This window comes from Panicum virgatum, chromosome 6K (assembly GCF_016808335.1).
Source record: "Panicum virgatum strain AP13 chromosome 6K, P.virgatum_v5, whole genome shotgun sequence".
Taxonomy (NCBI): Eukaryota; Viridiplantae; Streptophyta; class Magnoliopsida; order Poales; family Poaceae; genus Panicum; species Panicum virgatum.
Window position 1 is genome coordinate 19,874,090 of NC_053141.1, and position 20,760 is coordinate 19,894,849.

At 45.3% G+C, this 20,760-nt stretch overlaps 5 protein-coding genes across 5 annotated transcripts; 3 read left to right on the forward strand and 2 right to left on the reverse strand.

Annotated features, from left to right (window-relative positions):
- Positions 1-6,391: 6,391 nt before the first annotated feature.
- Positions 6,392-14,864, forward strand: LOC120712015. The gene is made up of 15 exons (XM_039997695.1): positions 6,392-6,936; positions 7,104-7,220; positions 7,323-7,669; positions 7,748-7,861; positions 7,963-8,081; positions 8,160-8,213; positions 8,309-8,380; positions 8,684-8,953; positions 9,040-9,250; positions 9,331-9,434; positions 9,521-9,742; positions 9,813-9,996; positions 10,084-10,194; positions 10,268-10,579; positions 14,501-14,864. The coding sequence occupies exons 1-3, from the start codon at positions 6,463-6,465 to the stop codon at positions 7,662-7,664; spliced, it is 933 nt and encodes a 310-aa protein (XP_039853629.1). The 5' UTR covers positions 6,392-6,462; the 3' UTR covers positions 7,665-7,669; positions 7,748-7,861; positions 7,963-8,081; positions 8,160-8,213; positions 8,309-8,380; positions 8,684-8,953; positions 9,040-9,250; positions 9,331-9,434; positions 9,521-9,742; positions 9,813-9,996; positions 10,084-10,194; positions 10,268-10,579; positions 14,501-14,864.
- Positions 11,089-11,613, forward strand: LOC120713328 (tropomyosin-1, isoforms 33/34-like). The gene has a single exon (XM_039999312.1). It carries the CDS (start codon positions 11,089-11,091, stop codon positions 11,611-11,613), a length of 525 nt encoding a protein of 174 aa, XP_039855246.1.
- LOC120713329 (antifreeze protein Maxi-like) lies at positions 11,860-14,591 on the forward strand. Its single transcript, XM_039999313.1, has 2 exons — positions 11,860-12,479; positions 14,501-14,591. Exons 1-2 carry the CDS (start codon positions 11,860-11,862, stop codon positions 14,589-14,591), a joined length of 711 nt encoding a protein of 236 aa, XP_039855247.1.
- A 566-nt stretch (positions 14,865-15,430) lies between the features above and the next one.
- LOC120713330 (protein FAR-RED IMPAIRED RESPONSE 1-like) lies at positions 15,431-17,104 on the reverse strand. Its single transcript, XM_039999314.1, has 4 exons — positions 16,718-17,104; positions 16,462-16,611; positions 15,784-16,210; positions 15,431-15,435 (listed from the first exon to the last, which is right to left on the reverse strand). Exons 1-4 carry the CDS (start codon positions 17,102-17,104, stop codon positions 15,431-15,433), a joined length of 969 nt encoding a protein of 322 aa, XP_039855248.1.
- A 138-nt stretch (positions 17,105-17,242) lies between these two features.
- Positions 17,243-18,992, reverse strand: LOC120713331 (protein FAR1-RELATED SEQUENCE 5-like). Its single transcript, XM_039999315.1, has 3 exons — positions 18,777-18,992; positions 17,753-18,252; positions 17,243-17,660 (listed from the first exon to the last, which is right to left on the reverse strand). Exons 1-3 carry the CDS (start codon positions 18,990-18,992, stop codon positions 17,243-17,245), a joined length of 1,134 nt encoding a protein of 377 aa, XP_039855249.1.
- Between the last annotated feature and the right edge of the window lie 1,768 nt (positions 18,993-20,760).

Sequence of the window (20,760 nt, forward strand, 5' to 3'; positions counted from 1 at the left end):
GCCTCCCACTACTAGAGAATTGGCCATTGCCAACGGGCTATCACCGCTGGTTTAACATGAACTGGCGGTGATGAGGTATCACCACCGGGTCCAGAGTGGGTGGCCGTAGTGGCCGTTGGAACCGGCGGTGATGCTGATTATCACCGCCGGTTCGTGTTACGAACCGTTGGTGATGTTCTGCGAGCATATCACCACCGGTTTGTAACATGAACCGGCGGTGATAAGCAGTATCACCAACGGTTCGTGTTTCGAACCGGTGGTGATAAGCCTGTACAGTACAAAACCCCAACCCCTCCTTCCTCCCACCACCTTTCTTCTCCAACCCGACGGCCACACCTCTCTCCTCCATTGTTGCTGCCGGATTTTGCCGAAATTCTCATGAAACCTCACCATTCTTGATGTATTGGCTCCACCAACTTATTCTAAGGTTAGTAGCCATCAATTCATTGGCTTTGTACCCATTTTCTTGGGATTAATCATGCATTTCGTGATGAATTGATCAAGGAGGGCTTTTTCTCCATTTTTGGATCATTTCTCATCATTGGGGCTTCTTTTTTTGTTGTTTGAGTGAACCAACTTGTGATAGGTTTGTAGCTAGCAATCCATTTGATTCATAGCCTTTATCTTAGGATTAGTCATTCATTTTGTGATGAATTGATCAAGGAGAGTCTCTTTTTCTTCACTTTAGGATAATTTCTCATGAACACTCATCATGAAGTCATCATGGAGGCTCATTAAATTTTGAGGACTGGACTTCACATATTTGATTCAAGGTAAGAACTAGCTCTTTATGGTTAGATTGTTGTCATAATTGCGATGATTGGGATGTAAGGGGTCTTTCTTAATTAGTTTATAGGATATTTATTAATTGTGATGATCGAGATGTAAATGCTTTTTCTTAATTAATTTAGATGGCATTTCTTAGTTTTGATGATAAGGAACTTGACAAAAATTGAAGTAGATATTTTAATTATTGAAGTAAAGCCTCTTTCTTAATTGATTTAGATGTCCCTTAAAGTGTGATATTTGTTACGAAACTTGATAAACTGAAAATCTATGTGTTGAGATGATAATTTTACTAAATTCAGATTCTTGGATGTCTTCTTGTGTGCATAGATGAATCGAGGTTGGATGTACGGTACAAAAGCTGGAAATTTGGATTTTGTCAATGGTGTGGACTCGTTTGTGCAGACTGACAAGGCACAAGAATCTACAAGATGATGGCTGCGTGTATTGCCCATGCATTGATTGCAAAAATCAGAAGCAGTTTGGCAATGTTGAGCAGATCCGCTTTCATCTGTTATTTAGAGGTTTTATGCCCAACTACCAAGTTTGGAACAAGCACGGTGAGGTTGGTGAGACAATGCACTCCGTCCATGAGGACAGGCATGAAACAGTGGAGGAAACAACTAACCCAGAAATAGTAGAGGAAACCGGACATGAAAGTGTAAATGAAACCATGCAGGAAACATTAGTTGCTGATGATGTTGTGGATGCACTAGACCAGATGATACGTGATGGGGAACCGGACTTTCTTGACGAAAAGAATCTGAAGAAGTTGGCGCAGATGAGGATAGATGCAAGAACACCACTTTACACAAGTTGCAACGTGTCTAAACTTGAAGCAAACCTGATGCTATTGGAGATGAAGTCTAGTAATGGTTTGTCAGACAAGGAATTTGATGATTTGTTAAGCTTATTGCAGAAGTTGCTGCCAAGCCCTAACGGGTTGCCTGAAAACACATACCAGGCGAAGCAAATGATTTGCCCAATGGGACTGGAGGTACAGAAGATCCATGCATGCCCTAAGGATTGCATCTTGTATCACGGCAAATATGAAGACTTGGATGCATGTCCAGTGTGCTCAGCTTCACGGTACAAATGTCCTGAATCGGCATTGTCAATGAAAGGTGACCGCAACAAACGACCACCTGCCAAGGTCGTCTGGTATTTTCCTATCATTCCTCGTTTGAAACGGTTGTTTGCAAACGCGAAGACTGCCAAGCTGATGAGGTGGCATGACGAAGATCGACTCGTTGATGGGAATCTCAGACACCCTGCAGATGGTTCACAGTGGAGAGCTATCAACTACAAATACAAGAATCGGTTTGCAAAGGAAATAAGAAACATAAGATTCGGTTTGAGTACGGATGGGATGTGTCCTTTTAACATGGTGAGCAGCAAACACAGTATGTGCCCTGTAACTCTTTGCATATACAACCTTCCTCCTTGGTTGTGTATGAAGCGGACCTACATCATGATGCCATTACTAATCCAAGGGCCAAAACAACCTGGAAATGATATCGATGTGTATTTGGAACCACTGGTGGATGATCTAATGAAGTTGTGGAACGATGGTGTCAAGGTGTGGGATGAGTACAAGCGAGAACACTTCACTCTGAAGGCAATGTTGTTTGTAACAATCACAGACCTTCCCGGCCTTGGTAGCTTAGCAGGCCAAGTAATGAAGGGTTACAAGGGATGTGTGGTTTGTTTGGATGATATCGACGCAAGATGGTTGAAGAATAGCAACAAAATGGTTTACATGGGTCATCGTAGGTTCCTTCCAAAGGCTCACCCATATCGCCGGAACAAGAAATCCTTTGATGGTACAAGGGATGAACGTTTACCTCCCAAGTTTCTAGTATGGTCCTAAAGTTCCAAGGATATGAGATAAATGCATACACATTTTACACTAGAAAACAAGATGAGAAAAGCACCAACCAAAATAGTGGTGTCCGTATCGATGCTTACAACGACAATCGTCAATTGGAGACATATTATGGGTTCATAGAAGAGATATGGGAGCTAGAGTACGGACCACTAAAAATCCCTCTTTTTCGGTGCCAGTGGATCAAGCTTCCTAAGGGTGTGTTCACGGACAAGTACGGCATGACGGTCGTTGACCTCACCAACATAGGGTATAGGGATGAACCATTCATATGGGCTAAAGATGTAGTCCAAGTCTTCTATGCAAAGGTCCTAGCGAATGAGGGCAAACATGTGGTGCTGCAAGGGAAAAGGAAGATCGTCGGTGTTGAAAATATGACCGAGGATGAAGAGAAGGGATTTCAGGACATGCCTCCACTTGGACCCGATATCGACCTACCTGTGTTTGAAGAGGGAGAAGAACCAGCTTATGTGCGACTTGATCATAACGAGGCCCTCATCGTCAATTGAAGCTATCTTTTCACTATTTATGTACTAATTTAACCATATAATATTTAGAAAGAATTAAAGTATTTTTATTAATTATATGCCTCCACTTCGTATGTACATGATATCTACAAAATCTCAAAATGTAGGCAAAAAGTATGACAACTATAAATTCAATTTATTGGGTTATACAAGTTTGAGGATATTCAAAGACGAGCTACATCATTTCTTCTTGAATAGATGAGCTACACAAATTAATTAAGTTTTATCAGATTTTGCTTATTCGTTAATAAATATATCAGCATTAGCCTCAACATGCTGGTCACCAGTTCAATGAAGTCCCCAAAACATGAGTAAGTAGACATAGGAGAGAATCTGGAAAAGCTAATTATTGCCAATAATTAGGATTCAGGAACATCTTAGTCAATAGTTATGCAGTGGCAGTGGAGGTTAATAGATATGTGCATTTTAAGAGTAGGAACCTAGATGACACGACAGGACAAGTTTAAGAACTGCCCATGCATTTTACTCTTGGGAAAGCTGCACAAACTCTGGCTCTGTGGAGTAAAGATAATTTGTTTGAATGTGCCATGCTGTTTAGTTATCACACACCGACACACGTAGTTACTGTTATTGATAATTTTATGATTAGTCTGAATTTACTGGAAGACCAGATGGTTAGACTGCTTCATGGCATTTCACAAGCAAGGTTAGTTGCTGTATCAACCCAGACCAGACCAGGTGCTTCCAGCTTTTCTTTTTCCTGGTACATATGATGAAAGATATGTTTGTACATGCATCGAATTTTGATTCTCAAGAGAAAAATAATAATGAATTGTATGTCCCAGTAATATGTCCCAGTAAATATCCTACTTAAAATACAGAAATGGATGATTGCGATGATTGTATGTCCCAGTAATAGCAGCAAGTAGTCCAAGCTGCAGCAATAATGAGTGCATAGAAGTGTATTTTAGTTCCCTTTTTCCATCCTAATCTGTTCATTGGTCTTAGTGCGTTGCATACTCTAATAATCCTAATTACTCCCATTTCTAGCAAGCAGTAGCATTAGTATACAAGAAGATCAGCATACTCTACATAATATTTGAATCAGAATCTGAGTCATCCGATGATGATCCTCGAGAGTCACCGGAGAGGGACCTACCTCCTTCACCAAAGTCCAACAGAGAATCAAGCCCGCCGTCACCTCAAAGAGAGCTAACTCCTCCTAGCCCTCCGAAAAAAAGGCGAACATCATCGAGAACACAGAAAATATCATCTCAGAAGCAATATTCAGAACCGGCAGAAAAGCCAGAGGGACCATGTGAATGGACGGGCAAGAAACAGGTGAGTGGAAGCATAACATCGCTACTCAAAGAAAAAGGAAAGAAAGTAGAGGAGGACTTCATAGTCCCCAAAGGTGCAATGGACAATTTCTTAAACTTAATGAAAATGCCGCAAACTGGAAATAATCAACCTCCGCTTTCAGACTATGAGCGAACTATGAATATAGAGAGGTGGCGTGAAGGAACCCGAGCTGCACACAAGTTAAATGTAGCTGAACGGGCCGCATTTTTTGAACAAAACAACATGACAGAGTTAGAACTTCTTCAAATTGAGTATGGAGAAGATTGGTGGAAACAACCATTGCCACTACCACCGATTACCTGGAAATTTGAATTGGGGAAAGATCTGGTGGCCCCAGAACAAATCCCGAAGCTACCCACAAGAATGCGACGGTTGCATTCTTGGTACAAGATGCAAAAAAGTAAGCTGTTTGGGGCAAGTTATCTTGATGAAGATCTTCATAAGGGGGAAGGCAGAGTGTGGGTTGATTTCGAGCACTTGTATCATTTCTACCAACAGGTTGCTCTCGACGTCTCAATTATGACCTTGTGGACTGTGTAAGTATCCTCACTACTGATCATCTGTCGTCATTTATCACTCATTAGCATGTTTAACTTTTCATTATTTTTTACTAGAATGGAGTCACACAAATGTAGATGATGTGGGATTAACAATATAGGCTTCTTGGACCCTAGCACCGTACATGAGAACACAGTCAATTTACCAAGTACCGTTGACTACTTGTACAAAGCTTTCCTCTCCATGCAGGATAAAAGATTCATACTTCTTTCATACAATTGCTTGTAAGTTTGTTTTTTAATTCCATATCAAAGTTATTCTCACCACGGTTATTATTAATTTGCTTTGTTGTGTCTTATATACAGTTATCATCATGTCCTACTCGATATCAGCCTTAACGATAGTCGAATCGAGGTTTATGACTCACGAAAGAGGCCATTATCACTAATCCAGCCCGTCATTGATGTCCTCAACAAGTAAGTAAAGAAAGTGAATTTATACGATATTTCAATGTCGTGTGTCTTATTCATGCAATTTCTATTTCATAATTTCGCTCATATATAGGGCCTTCGCTAAGTACCGTAAGAAAAGCAAAATCCATAGACCTTTTTGGGGAGACTTCACTATAGAAGAGGCTAAATACATCCTCAAGCAGCCTCCGGGCAACGATCACTGAGGGTTCTATGTAATGCATTACATGCACTGCTACACCGGCGATTGCATAAGGGCCGAAATGGTTTGTATGAAATGGTTAATTGATATATGTTATTGTGTCTTGAATTATCTAACTTGTCTAGTATCTTGTTGTTGTGTCATTTTTTTCAGAACACTGAGTTGGATTCACGTGAATTGCTCATGGGCGAGCTAGTAGCACTTCAAGAAGAACTAGCTGGATGGCTTGTGGACTACGTGGTGAAGCCAGGATCTGAGTACAGCATAATCTAGGTGTAATGTCTAGATCGTATCGTTCTTGTCAAGCATTGTAATATATTTGGTGTATGGACTAGATGTTCTTAAACTTGATGCGTGGACTCTATATTTTTTATTATGATGTTTGAACTCTCTCATTTGATTTCAATGTATAATATCTTATGGTTTAATTCTGCTGCAATAATTATGTATTATATATGCTATACAAATGTTGTATTATTGATATCTGAATATATTTTTTTAGTTGGAAAATAGTCATCACCACCGGTTCTAAAAACATTTTTTTAACCGGCGGTGATGCGCCACCCATCACCGCCGGTTCTAAAATAACCGGCGGTGATAGCCCTCTCATCACCAACGACATAAATCCAACGCCTCCCGAACCGTTGGTGATACTCCTTACGAACCGGCGGTGATGAGGGGTGCTGGAGTAGTGTCCTTGGTATATCTGCAGAGAGGATAGGAAGCAGAGAACTATTGAAGTTCTTGTTCGACAGGCTAGACCCCAACAGCATGGTAATCAAACTTGGCAAAAATAGGGGAATCCATGTGACTCCCTTTGCCGTGAAGCAAGTGCTCGGCATACCAGATAGTGGTGAAGATCTACCTCTACAAACAAACAACCATGCATCCAAGGCTCTGTCCAAACTCAAGATTATGTTGGATCTTGAAGAATCCCAGGACCTTCACGCGAGCCATCTCCAAAAGATCTTGAAGGATGATTTAGAGCTGTGCTCTAATTTGATTGATGATGAAATGGCAATAAGATTTTTCTTTATCATTGCTTCTAACAAGCTCCTGTTTCCTAGCATAGATAACAACATCAGATGCAAGGATATTTACCTGACTAGGGACTTGCCTCGTTTATCAGATATGAACTGGTGCAAGGCGGTTGTGGATGACCTTAGACATGCTGCTCATGCATATCATATTGACAAGACAAAGAAAGGGACACCATCGCTCCCTGGATGTGCTATATTACTGATTGTGAGTATACCATTGTGTCATCCATAAGTCTGCAGTGACTTTAGTCAATCAATTACTGGGTTGTTCTTCAATTACTATAACAATTCAGTGCTACACTTTTCCAGTAAATATTTTTAAAATTTTCATTATAGATACTATATTTGGATAACCTACAATGCAAACACCAGATCGAACACATGAACACTCCTCGTGCAAAGTACTTCGATCAAAATGTTATACAAAAGATCACTTCTGCTGATAGGACCAAGGACCAACAAGGGAAGGCTACGTTTGGGCTATTACCGGTGAGTTCTATTACTCAGTTTCTGTACATTTTTTAAAATTTTTTCCCTATATCCATATTGTTTTGTAATGCCACTGTTTCACTCCACTTTTGCCGTGTGCAGCTTAAGAGTAGCAACAATACTTGCTACTATACGACCCATCACCCATTTTCAGATGTGCCAGCAAACAATGAACCATTGGCTGCATCTTATTTCCCAAGTATACTCGCAGAACTGGGTGGCTTTGTTGATCAGATTAATAGCAGGACAAGGCAGTCGCAGGCAAGGGCAGCCCTGGCAAAGTTTGGTGCCAAATCCAAGAAAGCGTCAAGCTATATGAACACGGTGCATCTGATGTTACAGAATGCACACCAGGAAGTTATACGAAATCTGCGGGGCAATTTTGCAGGACAAGGCACATGGCAACATTGGTCAAGATCATCATCATCAACCCAACACTTCTGATACAGGTACTGGGATGAGTCCAGCTCATTGTCATCTTCATTAAATATCTTTGTTTATTCATTTTTTCCATTCCATGTATGAAGCTCAAGCCGATGATGTCAGCATGCATGGTAGCCGTAATGGTCATAACATGGGATCTGAACATGTATTTGACAAAGAGGTTCCATCTGAAACAAGGGAAAATGAGTTGCATTCTGGTAATCCCGATTCCCGACATCGAATGTTAGTTATCATTTGCACAAATTAAAGAACGCATCTGACATATGCCACTTCCCCTCATTTATATCCTGCGTTTCAGGTGGCCACCCTAATCAGGATAGGCCTTTGCAGTTCGCTCAAAACGGGGCACGAGAACCAGATCTGCCAAACCATGCAACTCTGCACCATACCCATGATGAAACTTTCCCTCAGACTAATGTAAGTAAATAAAACTAATTTCTTGCTTTATGGTCGCATTCTTAACTTCGCTCCTAAATTTTCCCCTTCTCTCATTAGAATGTACATTGTGATAAGGACATGGAAGGTGAACCTTCACTAGTTTCCTCTCAGGTTAGGGTACGCTTTTTTCAGTAAACAACTGTACTGTTTACCGCACTCTGTGGCCTATCTTACCATTTGAATTCCACAAGTGCATGTTCACACAGGTCTGACTAGTGATCATGTACTACCTCCTGATGTGGCTGAAGGAGACACAACAGCAGCCTTACCAATTACTAGTATGTATTCTTCTTAACCCCTTTCTTCAACATTTCAACTAAAATTTGCTTATTTCTTAAAACATTTCTTTCTCTCCTTTACTTATTGTATGAAGCTCAAGCCGGTGATGTTTATATGCATGATACTCACACTGGGCACAATATGGGATTTGAACATGAGTTTGACATGCCAATTCAATTAGAAACAAGGGCAAATGAATTGCATTCTGGTAATTCTCTTTTCAAATCAAACTTGCCAGTCACACACAATCATAAAGGCACCTTAAATACTACAGATTCACTAATACATATTCTGTGCTTCAGGTGACCACACCAGCCAAGACATCAACCACGCCACACCTATGCAGTTGGAACAACACATGGCTCTAGAATCAGGGATCCCAATCCCTGTAGCGCAGCACAATAACCATGACGATAGCTTCCCTCGTTCTGATGTAATTCACTTAACCTGATTACTTTTTTGGTTGTCACTTTCATGATTTTTCCCTAATTCCTCCTTGCTCCCTCCAAAAGAATCACAATATTGAGGATGATAAGGAAATTGAAGACGAACCTTCACCTATCTGTTCTCAGGTGACATCTGATGTTTACAATGAACACTTCTAACATTTACCACAATCTGTTAAATATCTTACACATATTTTATTTGACAAATGCAGGTTCCCATAAATGTAACCATTGATCAACTCGTGCCTCCTATTGCAGCTGAAGGAGCTACTGGCCAATGAACACTTCTAACATTTACCACAATCTATTAAATATCTTACACAGATTTTATTTGACAAATGCAGGTTCCCATAAATGTAACCATTGATCAACTCGTGCCTCCTATTGCAGCTAAAGGAGCTACTGGCCCAGACATTGCTGGCAGTACGTAATTTCTTCTTAACTTGTTTGTCCCACATTTCGCATATATTTCCCACATTTCACATGTATTCTACTCATGTCAGTTGCAGGAAGCCATCATAATGCTGATGCTGCAACCTCAAACTACAGTGTGACTATACCAACACCAGGTGTTGTTTTGGACACCGACGATCCAGAACCATATCAGGTTGCACAACTTAACCTCCCACTGTAATTTATATACATTTTTGGTGCATTTCGTTTATGTCATAACATTTACTCAAATGTTGGCAGATGGAAGCAACTGACGACCCCCCTAGGCCCTGTTCTTTGCCATCCTTGCACTCAAAACGAGCCCATCCAGCGTCCATCAATTGTTCCTAGACCACAACACCTTACCAAACGCCCAGCCATGTATGTGTCACCTTTTAAAGGTGATCCACAACGAGCAAAAGTTCCTATGTCAAAGGCACTTGCTGTAAGGAAGAAGTTCCACCCTCACCTAAAGTGTTTAAGGTATTGTTTACGAAATAACTCCTAAACATTATATGCAACCAGCTTAAACTTACAATCATTGCTTTACCAGTGATGTGTTCATCCGCTACGGTCTGAAAGAATTCAATGGAGAAGAAATATTCGAATCGTTCGTTGATGACGAATGGCTTTCAACCAAATTCATGTCCTACTTTGTTGCTTGCTTGAGCCATGATGAATCAATCCACATGGCTGAGGGTGCTAGATACAGGGTCTTCCTATCTCCAGAGATTGGGGTGAGTCCACACGAATGGCACCTTAACTACTCCAGTGCTCAGCCAATAACATAATCCTTGTGTACTAACCTTTATATTGCATAGCAGGAATATGTAAATATAGAGGAAGATGAGGAATTTTCCCAGTGGGATTCTCCACCGGCCCTAGCCATTTTATAGCGTGACATTGAGCATGTCGACCCAACCAAAGTAAAGCTTGTAAGTACCTCAAAACAACCTCACATGATAGTGATTACTTTTTCCTACCTAAAATATTTTTTATCATATGCAGTTCTTTTTGCCAGTGATGGAGGAGGACCACTATATTGTCTACTGCATCAATTTCATTCACGATCGGATAGATGTACTTGATTCTAGTCCAGAAGACCACACAATTTATCATAATGTTCTTGGTGACCGGATCATTCGAAGGCTTAATCTCCTATTCCAGCTGGCCATGGATTATAGAGTCAAGCAGTTTACTCGATTCAAGCGCCCAATAATTGACGTATGTATGCACTCACACGAGAACGATTGTGGATTCTTTACAATCAAGTTCATGGAGCTTTGGAATGGTGAATCTTTACATGTTCCCATCCTCACGGTAAGGCTTACCATTTTTACCAAATATCCATGGGTTTACTTTTCCTCCAACATCCTAAGTCCTGATTTTGTTTTTCACGAATTCAAACGTAGGAAAACGGACGTCTGTGTTGGAGTATATTGAGCACATGTGTATAGAGGCCCATCTAGAGGCCCATGTATAGGCATTATATATACCCACCCTTCTACGGTTGGATGAATACAAGCAATCATTTCATCCTACATGGTATCAGCTAGCTCTTCCTTCCTCTAGCCGCCGCTGCCGCCGCCATGGCTGGCTGGCCACCGGCGCCCCCTTTCCTCCTCCCCTTTCCTCCCCTTCCCTCCTCTGCTCCTGCGCCGTGCGCGTGGAGCCACCCTGCAGCCGCCTTTGCTGCTGTTGCGGGCGGCCCCCATGGTGCCCCTGCCGCCGCCAACTCCCTGGCTGGCCGGCAGCCAGCGCGGCAAGCGCCGCCGGACTTTGCTGCTGCGGGCGGCCTCCATGGCGCCCCTGCCGCCGCCGTTGCCACCATGGCCGGCCTCTCCTCCTTCCCTCACCTCTCCTCTACTCCATGGCCGCCCACCACCGCCGCAGTAGCCCTCGCCGCCGTCGTGCCACCCATGGCCGCCGCAGGCACGGATCTGCTGCCCCCGCGGCCGCCGCCGGCCCCTGCGGGAGCGAATCCCGCGCTGCCGCCGGCCCCGGCGAGAGTGAATCCCACGCCGCCGCCACCTGAGGGCACGGATCCGGCGCCGCAGCCACCTCAACCCTACCCTGCAGGCGCGAACCGGCAGCCCCCGCCGCCTCTGGTCACCCCCGCCGCCCCTCCCCTCGACCTGGGCGCGGGGGGCGCGGCTGCCGCCACCGCCGCCCTAGCAGCTGGCGCGGGGGGCGCGGCCGCGGGTGCTGCCCCTGCAGGTGCCTCTGCCGCCGCCGCCGGGGGCGCCTGGCGCGCACCGGGCCCGCGGACGCCCGCCAGCGCCGCCTGGCGCGCGCCTGGCCCGTGGCTCGTGGCCCCCGTGGCCTCTGCTGCCCCCGCGGCCCTCCCTGGGTAGGGTGCGGCGTGTGTGTGGCCCCCGAACGCTGCTCCTCTGCATGCCACCGCTCTGCCTATGCAAACCGCGGGCGCCGTGGGTGCTGCGCGCGCCGCGGGCACCGCCGCCGACGCCACCGTCTCGGCCTGGCGCGCGCCTGCCCCGGCGGCCGCCCCCGCCCTGCCCTGGCGCGCCTCTAGCGCCGCCGGACTGGCCCCTGGCGCAGCGCACTAGCGCGCGCCTGCCCCGCGGGCGTCCGCTCCTACTATGGACGCGGACGGCGCCGCTGCAGCCGCCACCCAGGGTGTCTGGCGTGCGCCTGCCCCGGCGGCCGCCGCCACTCTGGCCTGGCGCGCCTCTGACACTGCCGGGCTGACCTCTGGTGCTCCTCCAGCCGTCGTGGGCGGACCCACGGGGGCGTGGCGCGGCGCAGACCTGGCAACCCCTGCTGCTGCTGTGCTGCGAGCTAGACCTGCCCTTGCCGTTGGATCCACGGCCCGCGCCGCCGCCGCTGCCGCCTCCCTTGCCGTCGCACATGCCGCGCGGACTATCGTGCCCAACGCGCAGGCCGTCATTGTGTCCGCCGCGCAGGCTCAGGCCGTCGCGCCCGCAGACCTGGCCGCCGCCGCCGCCGCTTTTGTGGCCGTCGTCGCGCCCGCCGCACACGCCGCACAGGCCACGCGGGCCGCTGCCTCCCTCGCCGCCGCGCAGGCCGTCACGCGCGCCACGCAGGACGTTGCGCCCACGGACTCCGCGTGGGCCACTTCCTACCTCGCCGCCACGTGGCCTGCGTTTGGGATGCCCCCCGCGGCCGCGCCGTTCGCCACCAACGCCTTCAGTAGGCAGCCGATTGCCGCTGGTGCTGCTACTGCCGGGGCTGCTCCCCTGTTCGCGCAGTCCTTCAGCGCCATGGGGTGGACGCCGCCGGTCAGCACCGAGTGGATCGCCGACTCGGGTGCCTCCTTCCACACCACCCCACATGCCGGTATCCTCTCTTCTGTCTGACCCCCACACCCCTCTTGTCCTTCTTCCATCATGGTTGGTGATGGATCTTGCCTTCCTGTCACCGCCGTGGGTTCTGCTCCTGGCTCTTTTCGTCTTCCCACTATCCATGTTGCTCCTCAGATGGTTCATACCCTTCTTTCCATTCGTCAGTTTATAGCTGACAATTCTTGTTCCATCGAGTTTGATTCTTCTGGCCTCACTGTAAAGGATTCGGCCTCCCGGCGTCCGCTACTCCGGTGTGACAGCACGGGGCCCCTTTACACCCTTCGCCTTCCTTCTTCCGCTGCACTACTCTCGTCTTCTTCTTCGCCCTGGCCGTCTTGGTCTGCCGCTTTTTCCGCGACGCCGTCTTCCACCACTTGGCACCGTTGTCTTGGTCACCCTGGCCGCGACGTTCTGGCTCAGCTAGGTCGTAGTACCGATGTTCCTGGTACTAGGGCTCCTGCTCAGCCCCTCTGCCATGCGTGCCAGCTCGGTCGTCATGTTCGACTTCCTTTTTCCTCTTCTTCTTCGCATGTGACGTATGCATTCGACCTTGTTCACTGTGACCTGTGGACCTCCCCTGTACTCAGCCTCTCTGGCTACAAGTACTATCTGGTGGTGGTCGACGACTTCTCGCACTACTCTTGGACGTTTCCTTTGCGTGCCAAGTCTGAGACCTTCCCCACCCTCCTCCACTTCTTTGCATGGGTGTCCACTCAGTTCGGCCTTACTGTTAAGGCCGTCCAGTGCGACAACGGGCGTGAGTTCGATAACTCCACCTCCCGGTCTTTCTTCCTATCTCGGGGTGTTCAGCTGCGCATGTCTTGTCCGTATACCTCTCCTCAGAACGGCAAGGCTGAGCGGATGATTTGCACGACGAACGATGTTGTGCGCACCCTTCTGATCTGGCTTCTCTCCCCCCGCGCTTCTGGGCTGAGAGCCTCCACACCGCCACCTACCTGCTTAACCGCCTTTCGTCCACTGCTTCTCCTGCTCTCACTCCACACCACGCTCTTTTCGGTACCCCTCCTCGCTACGACCACCTTCGGGTCTTCGGGTGTGCGTGTTACCCTAACACCTTCGCCACCACTTCTCACAAGCTGGCGCCCCGCTCGACTCGTTGTGTGTTCCTCGGGTACTCTCGTTGTGTGTTCCTCGGGTACTCCCCTGACCACAAGGGGTACCGATGCTTTGACCTCACCACTCGCCGCGTTCTGATCTCCTGACATGTCGTCTTCGACGAGTCAGATTTCCCCTACTCCACCTCCTCCACACCTTCTTCTGATCCCGAGCTGTCGTCTCTGTCGTCAATTGGAGTACCGGGTCGTCCAAGCGGCAGCCGGTTGTCTCCCGCTCCAGTGCCGAGGCGGAGTACCGGACTGTCGCCAACGGCGTGGCGGAGGCGTCCTGGCTCCGACAGCTCTTGGCGGAGCTCCACAGCCCACTCGCCAAGAGCACGCTCGTCTACTGCGACAACGTCAGCGCCGTGTATCTCTCCACCAACCCCGTCCAGCATCAACGGACGAAGCACGTGGAGATCGACCTACACTTCGTGCGCGACAGAGTCGCCATCGGCGATGTTCGGGTACTCCATGTCCCGACTACCTCCCAGTTTGCTGACATCTTCACTAAGGGGCTGCCCTCCTCGACCTTCTCGGAGTTTCGATCCAGCCTCAACGTAGCCGGTGGCTAGTTGTGGCTGCGGGGGGTATTAGCCCTTTTTTGTGCCCTACTTGTACTCTCTTCTTGTCCAGTCTTGAACACCGCTGCGCCGTTTGTCCAGACTGCGGGGGGGTGTTGGAGTATATTGAGCCCATGTGTATAGAGGCCCATCTAGAGCCCCATGTATAGGCATTATATATACCCACCCTTCTAGGGTTGGATGAATACAAGCAATCATTTCATCCTACAGTCTGTATAGGTCTGAGCTCTTATTCTACGGCCTCTACCATCCACTGAACACTATCAAGAAGCTCCCTGCTGGACTAGAAGCATATAGGCATCGTCTGTGACCCTCCTGTCTCCTCCAAATTATCGTCGAAATATGTGTGCAAGTGAACAAGTCTGTTATCAATTTTTTCCCACTAGGACAAGACTGAGTTGTCCCAGGGTTGTCAGTTACTGTATTGGAGTAATTATAGTTATCTATAAAAAATTCTAGAATACTATGCCCATATCTATGGCATGGAAATACTACTTTTTAATGTTAATTATCATGATTCTGTACCAATCTACTATCTTGTATTATAAGTTACTGCAATAAGATGCCTAATTACCATAACTTAGTCACTGTGCTTGTTAACTCAGTCTGTTAACTATGTTGTGTGTTTACTCCAATATGCATCCTGCGAGTACCAATAACTATAAGTGACTTGTCAATTTTGACTGATATTTAGTTCTCAACTTCATCTGATGACTACTTCTCAACTTCATCTGATAATTATAGTCTATTTCCTAGTATCTACCTAACTTGTTATACAATAACGATGGCAAAGAGATAGCTATGACTTACATTAATTGGAAAAGTCCAAGATGGAATATAAAACACCTTGTTCCCATAATTATGATGTCCATTTACTAAAATCTGGATTTAACTGACTCTAGCCATATGGTTGTCACAATGGCATACTAACAAACTATTGTTGACCGGAATTAGTGCACTATGGTGACTCATTTTACTTGAATTACGTGATACACCTATGTAATCAGGAGACAATAATTTGGGTGATGTGCTAAATATAAAGTGCTAGCGAGGCAGAAGACAAGGTCCATATGTGTGCTGTTGTGCGCTGCGGACATGAATACTTCGCCACGAGTGACACATACAAAGAATTTAACAAGAGCACATCGATTAACCTTTCATTCCAAAGGAATTTCCCAGTCAACACACTAAACAAAATCATAAGGTGCATGCAGGAACAAACCATGTACAATATAATAAGCAAAATATAGTAAACACATCATCGCCTTTGCCCACTGTTAGCGCCTCCATTATTATGTCCATTCTGATGCCTACCTCATGCAGCTTCGTCAAACTCCTCCACCAAATGCCTTTTAGTGGGGGTCGTCCTATCTTCCGTCCCATCAAGCCGCGCATCCCCTTGCTTGCTTGCTTTTTTGCATTGTCTGGGTTTAGTTTGCATCCAGTAATATAGTGTCCCTTGCCTCCACAGTAGCTACAAACACGGATGCCTTGTGTTGTACCTTCATCACCATTATCAATTTGTTGCGCCCCACGCTTCCTACCCTTTGTTCTAACCTCTTTCGGAGCATAATCTGAGATTTGCGAATCATTTGCAATCTGGGGTGCTCTAGAGCCCTCTCTAGTTTCATTTTCCACATTTTGGTTATTCTCATGTTCCACCACTCGAGATGGTCCAGAATCTCCTGGAATAGCCTCAGCCCACGTAGCTAATGCAGCTAGATCATCACATCCTCTATCAAATCTTGTAGATGACCTACAGCACGCCCTCACTGCAGTCATTGCGAGTTCTACTAGCTTTGTTGTTCTGGATTGCTCAGTTGTGTAGTTTGGACCCATAGTTACTATGTCATGCCTGTCCCACATAACGAAGAACCTTGCATCCCTACTATACCTCTTCAGCACATATTTTGCAGGTATACTAGTAATCTGTAGATGTGTGAACGCTTTCAACAGATGGGGACAGAACATGCCTGAAATAGACAACATTGACTTCCATCACTAACCAGTAATAAAACAAACTGTAAATTGATAATTGTGCTCTAGCCTATTCATGTGTTCCTTCCTGTGTGTTCCCATGTCTTGCACTCACACATATATTCACCTGCGTTCACATCGGCTTCCACTTTGAAAGAATGCTGAAACCACGAATATGCCTTGGACTGATTAGTGTGGGTTACCAGGTAACTGTTTGCCTTGCCTTCCTCGGGATCAATACGGAATGCAGTACTATATATGTATGTTTCCCGGTACTTCTTGAACACTGCACGGGTATATACCCGGCTCAATTGTTTGTCGAATGGTTGCAATGTCACTCTAAAGTTCTCTGCCTGTTTCATTAGCAACAATTAATGACCAGTTACCGCATTTCTAAAAGGTAGCTCATAAACTAACTTCTACAAAGAAGTTTATATGCTGGACCAAAGGTTTCAGTACCTGTGAACAATGTGTTTCACCAGCTGAGATATGATTTGTGTGTTGAATGAACTCGAGCATCCTGCGAGCAAATTTACTCATGCATGTCTTCCTCATTGCAAAACCCCTTTTTTTGACTGCCTTGTTCACACTCTCGCTCCTTTGTGTTGATGTCATCCTCCCACAGTACAGAGGCTTCAAATAGGCTGAAACCCACAGATGCCTGGACTCCCAAATGCTCTTTATAGCATCATTCTCTCCTATCCCATACTCTGTTAGCAGCTCACTCCATGCCACCTCAAACTCTATAGGTGTTAGTGGGTGATTTATCATTGTCAGGAGCTTGATCTTCAGACCTTCATGCTCCTTGTACAGCTTCTTTAGCTCATCTCTGTATTTCTTAAGCATGTGCCATCGTCATAGCCTATGTTGCGTATTTGGAAACACCCTTGGTATTGCAGCAGCCATAGAGCTGTCCTGGTCTGAGCCACAAAAGTTGATCACAGAGTTAGTAAAAACTTTATGTATATAGTTGATGACATGTCATTACGACAAAACCATTGTTTTATTGTTCTCACCAGTAAGTATGCATTGTGGGTCCTCACTCCCTGACATGCAGTTCTTGAATGCTTTAAACAGCCACTCGAATGTGTCAGCTTTCTCGTCGTGCAGAAGTGCTTGGCCAAACACTACATTCTGAAGTTGATGGTTTGAGCCGACAAACATAGCTAGAGGCATGCTATACATATTTGTGCGATAAGTGGTGTCAAACGTAACCACGTCACCAAAATCCTTGTATTCCGCCCGCTGGCTTGCATGACTCCAAAATACATTTTTTATCACATTATTTTCATCCACTTGCACCTCCTCGTAGAAGTATGGATTTTGGGCCTTCATCTCCTTGAAGAATTCCATCAGCTTTGGTATGTCATTCTCCCTCTCCGACCTTGCAGATGCAGCCCTCCTATAAAATGTGGAGAATGTGTTACTGCAATTTTCAATTCTAAAATAATTACTATATCATTATGCACTCAAGATATTTATTATATACATTACCTGTTTTTCAGGTCCATCTCAGTGAATGTGAAGTTCTGGACACCACCATACATATCTGATAAATAATTGACTGTGGTATTGTGGGATGCATCAGCATGTTGCATCTTGTCAACAATTCCCATGATCACCGGATCCTTGTTCTTATGTGCATTCATGAACTGTGTTAGTCGCGGTGATGGATGCAATGGGTGGGAGTGCTCCAACCTGATCCTCTCAAAGAACCAATATCCCTTTTTAGTGTTCTTCTTAGCCTTCACAAATGCCTTGCATTCACACCTCATTGACATCTTCTCACGTGTCCTCTCTTCATCAGGCTTATAGAATTCCCAGTGGCCCTGTTTATTGCATGAAAACTCTGCAACAGTCTTTCTATTAGTCCTTGTCTTCCGTACATCAAACCCCGCTTTGCCCGCATAGTAGCAGTAGAACTTGTAAGCTTCAGCGCTGCTCTCGAAACGAAGATCTTCATTTGGGACAACTTCGGCAGGCAATAGGGGATCCTGCAAGGATGGTCACACAATTAGATTGACGCACCTTAAATCCTGACATAAATCAGCCTGGTGAGGCCTGTCCAAATTTCGGATAAATGAACCATGCCTACTGAATGCCTATAGAGATAGAAACGTAATGCAAAAAAAAAAGTAAATCACCTATGCCATCTGGTATTATGGACTATTACAGAGATCAGGAATCCAAAAATAAATCTGAAACCTACAACCTAATCAACCTGGTACCTTCATCATTTGCAGCCGACATAAACAAAATTAAATTGAATCAAACTAATCAACGTAAGTTACTATAGTATAATATTTTGCAAGAGTCAATACTAAACTAAATCAATTGGTTGGAGAAAACTTACATGCATGTACGTCTTATATGGATCAGGAGTCATCATCATCGACGGTGATACGGCTTGTGGAAATGTCCCGGCTGGCAACTTGGTCGGAGTCCCAAGAGATTAACTGGATGTGCCCTGCCCAATCGAGCCAACTCCGTTGCATGTCATCAGCCTTGGGGTTATGACATCTGCAAGGTAGGGGGACGCAACATCACCATGCATCATCTGCGACGCCTGCGGAGCCGACGGCGAGACCTCCATGGTCTCCTGAGAGAGCGCCATTGGTGCAGGAGCACTTGCTGATGCAGGTTTTACTGCGGCGGACGTGCCGTTGACGACAACCATTGAAGCTCCTTCAGGTGCACTAGAATCGAACGAAAGTGCTGGCTCAGTAGGCTGCATCTTGGAAGCTTTCAATCTGATTTTTTACTACTACAGAAGCTAAAAAAACGGGAGGAATTGGTAACGCAATTAGAGAGCATGGGCTACGCAGGTAGTTAAAGGCTCATGAATATGCTAATTACTACCAGGCCGTCAATGATCATCCCGCTCGGCTCGCTGGACGCTCGGCTCGCATGACACATGCGTGGCTCGCGCTACTCGCATAAAGGAATCCTGGACGCTCGGCTCGTGGGTGTTAGTGACCGTGGGCATTACGATGGTAAATCACAGCACGCCATGTGGATTGGCCACAGAATAGCTATTTTGTGGCCGGCTATAGAATATATCTTCCGTGTATGTGTGTGTGTGTGTGTGTGTGTATATATATATATGTACATATATATATGTACATATATATATATATATATATGTACATATATATATATATACATATATATATGTACATATGTACATATGTATACATATATATATGTGTATATATATATACATATGTATATATATATATGTGTATATATATGTATGTATATATATGTATGTATATATGTATATATATGTATGTATATATATGTATGTATATATGTATATATATATATGTATATATATGTATATGTATATATGTATACACACACATGTATGCATAAAAATATATTTATTACTATTTTACTTGGTAATACGTGTTTAGTGACGTGTTAAGATTTCTTGCTTAACATGTTAAAAATCTGGGATGTCACACTTTTTCCTCACAAAAAGAAGTTCAATGATCCTTCACACTTTTCTGTCAAACCAATTTAAATTTGTTCACCTAATTGGTCCCAATGTACTCCAGTGTCAACAAGAGAGAGAGAGAGAGAGAGAGAGAGATCATGAATACTTTCTTCATTATCAGTTTCCTATGTAGTACTTCATGGCTCTGATGGATCTTTAGGTCAGTGATCAGTGATTGCTATGTTTCCTTGTCATGCATAGTATAGCTGATATTCAAACTATACTAGAAACTGGGGCGCACCGTTGGTGCGCCAGTTTGAGCTGGTCGAGTGGATACCGTGTGATAGTATTAGCGCAGGGCAGGTTATGTTTTGCAAATTTAAAAGGCAATGTAACTATTGGGAACTATCTGGGAACAACCCGATTTTTAACATTTATTTGAATTGTATGAAACTTTGAATATTATTTTGGGTATCAAAATGTTTTTTTTGTGGTGAAAGAAGGGATAAGATAGTTTATTAGGGAGGGCGGAGCACAATTAGTCCGATACTTAATGTATTCGTAAAAATATGTTGTGATTAGTAGAGGTGTCATTTTTTTAGGAAGTAGTGGTTACATTTAAATATGATGCATTATTGTGGAGGTAGCATGAGAAGCCATAGAAGAATGATGATCGAATTGGAGAAGCCATAGAAGAATGATGATCGAATTGTACGTATAGTGTTGCTATTGTAGTAGTAATGACGCGGCCTTGCCACGTGGACCTATATCCCACGTTGTAGTACGGTAGTTGATGCAGATTTTAGTTCATGCATGTAGTTGTTATGTGAAGGGCAGGCTTGGTGCAGTTGGTGAGAAGCTCACCCACCGAGCACCAGGTCCTGGGTTCAAAGCAGCCTCCCTGCATATTTGCGGGGGTAAGGCTTGCTTCGGTTACCCCTTCCCCAGAACCCCACTCAAGTGGGAGCCGCCTGGCACTGGGCCTGCCCTTTTTCATGTAGTTGTTGTGTACAGGCAAATGTATATATTTTTAAAAGCAATGTAGTTAAGTTGAATCTACTGT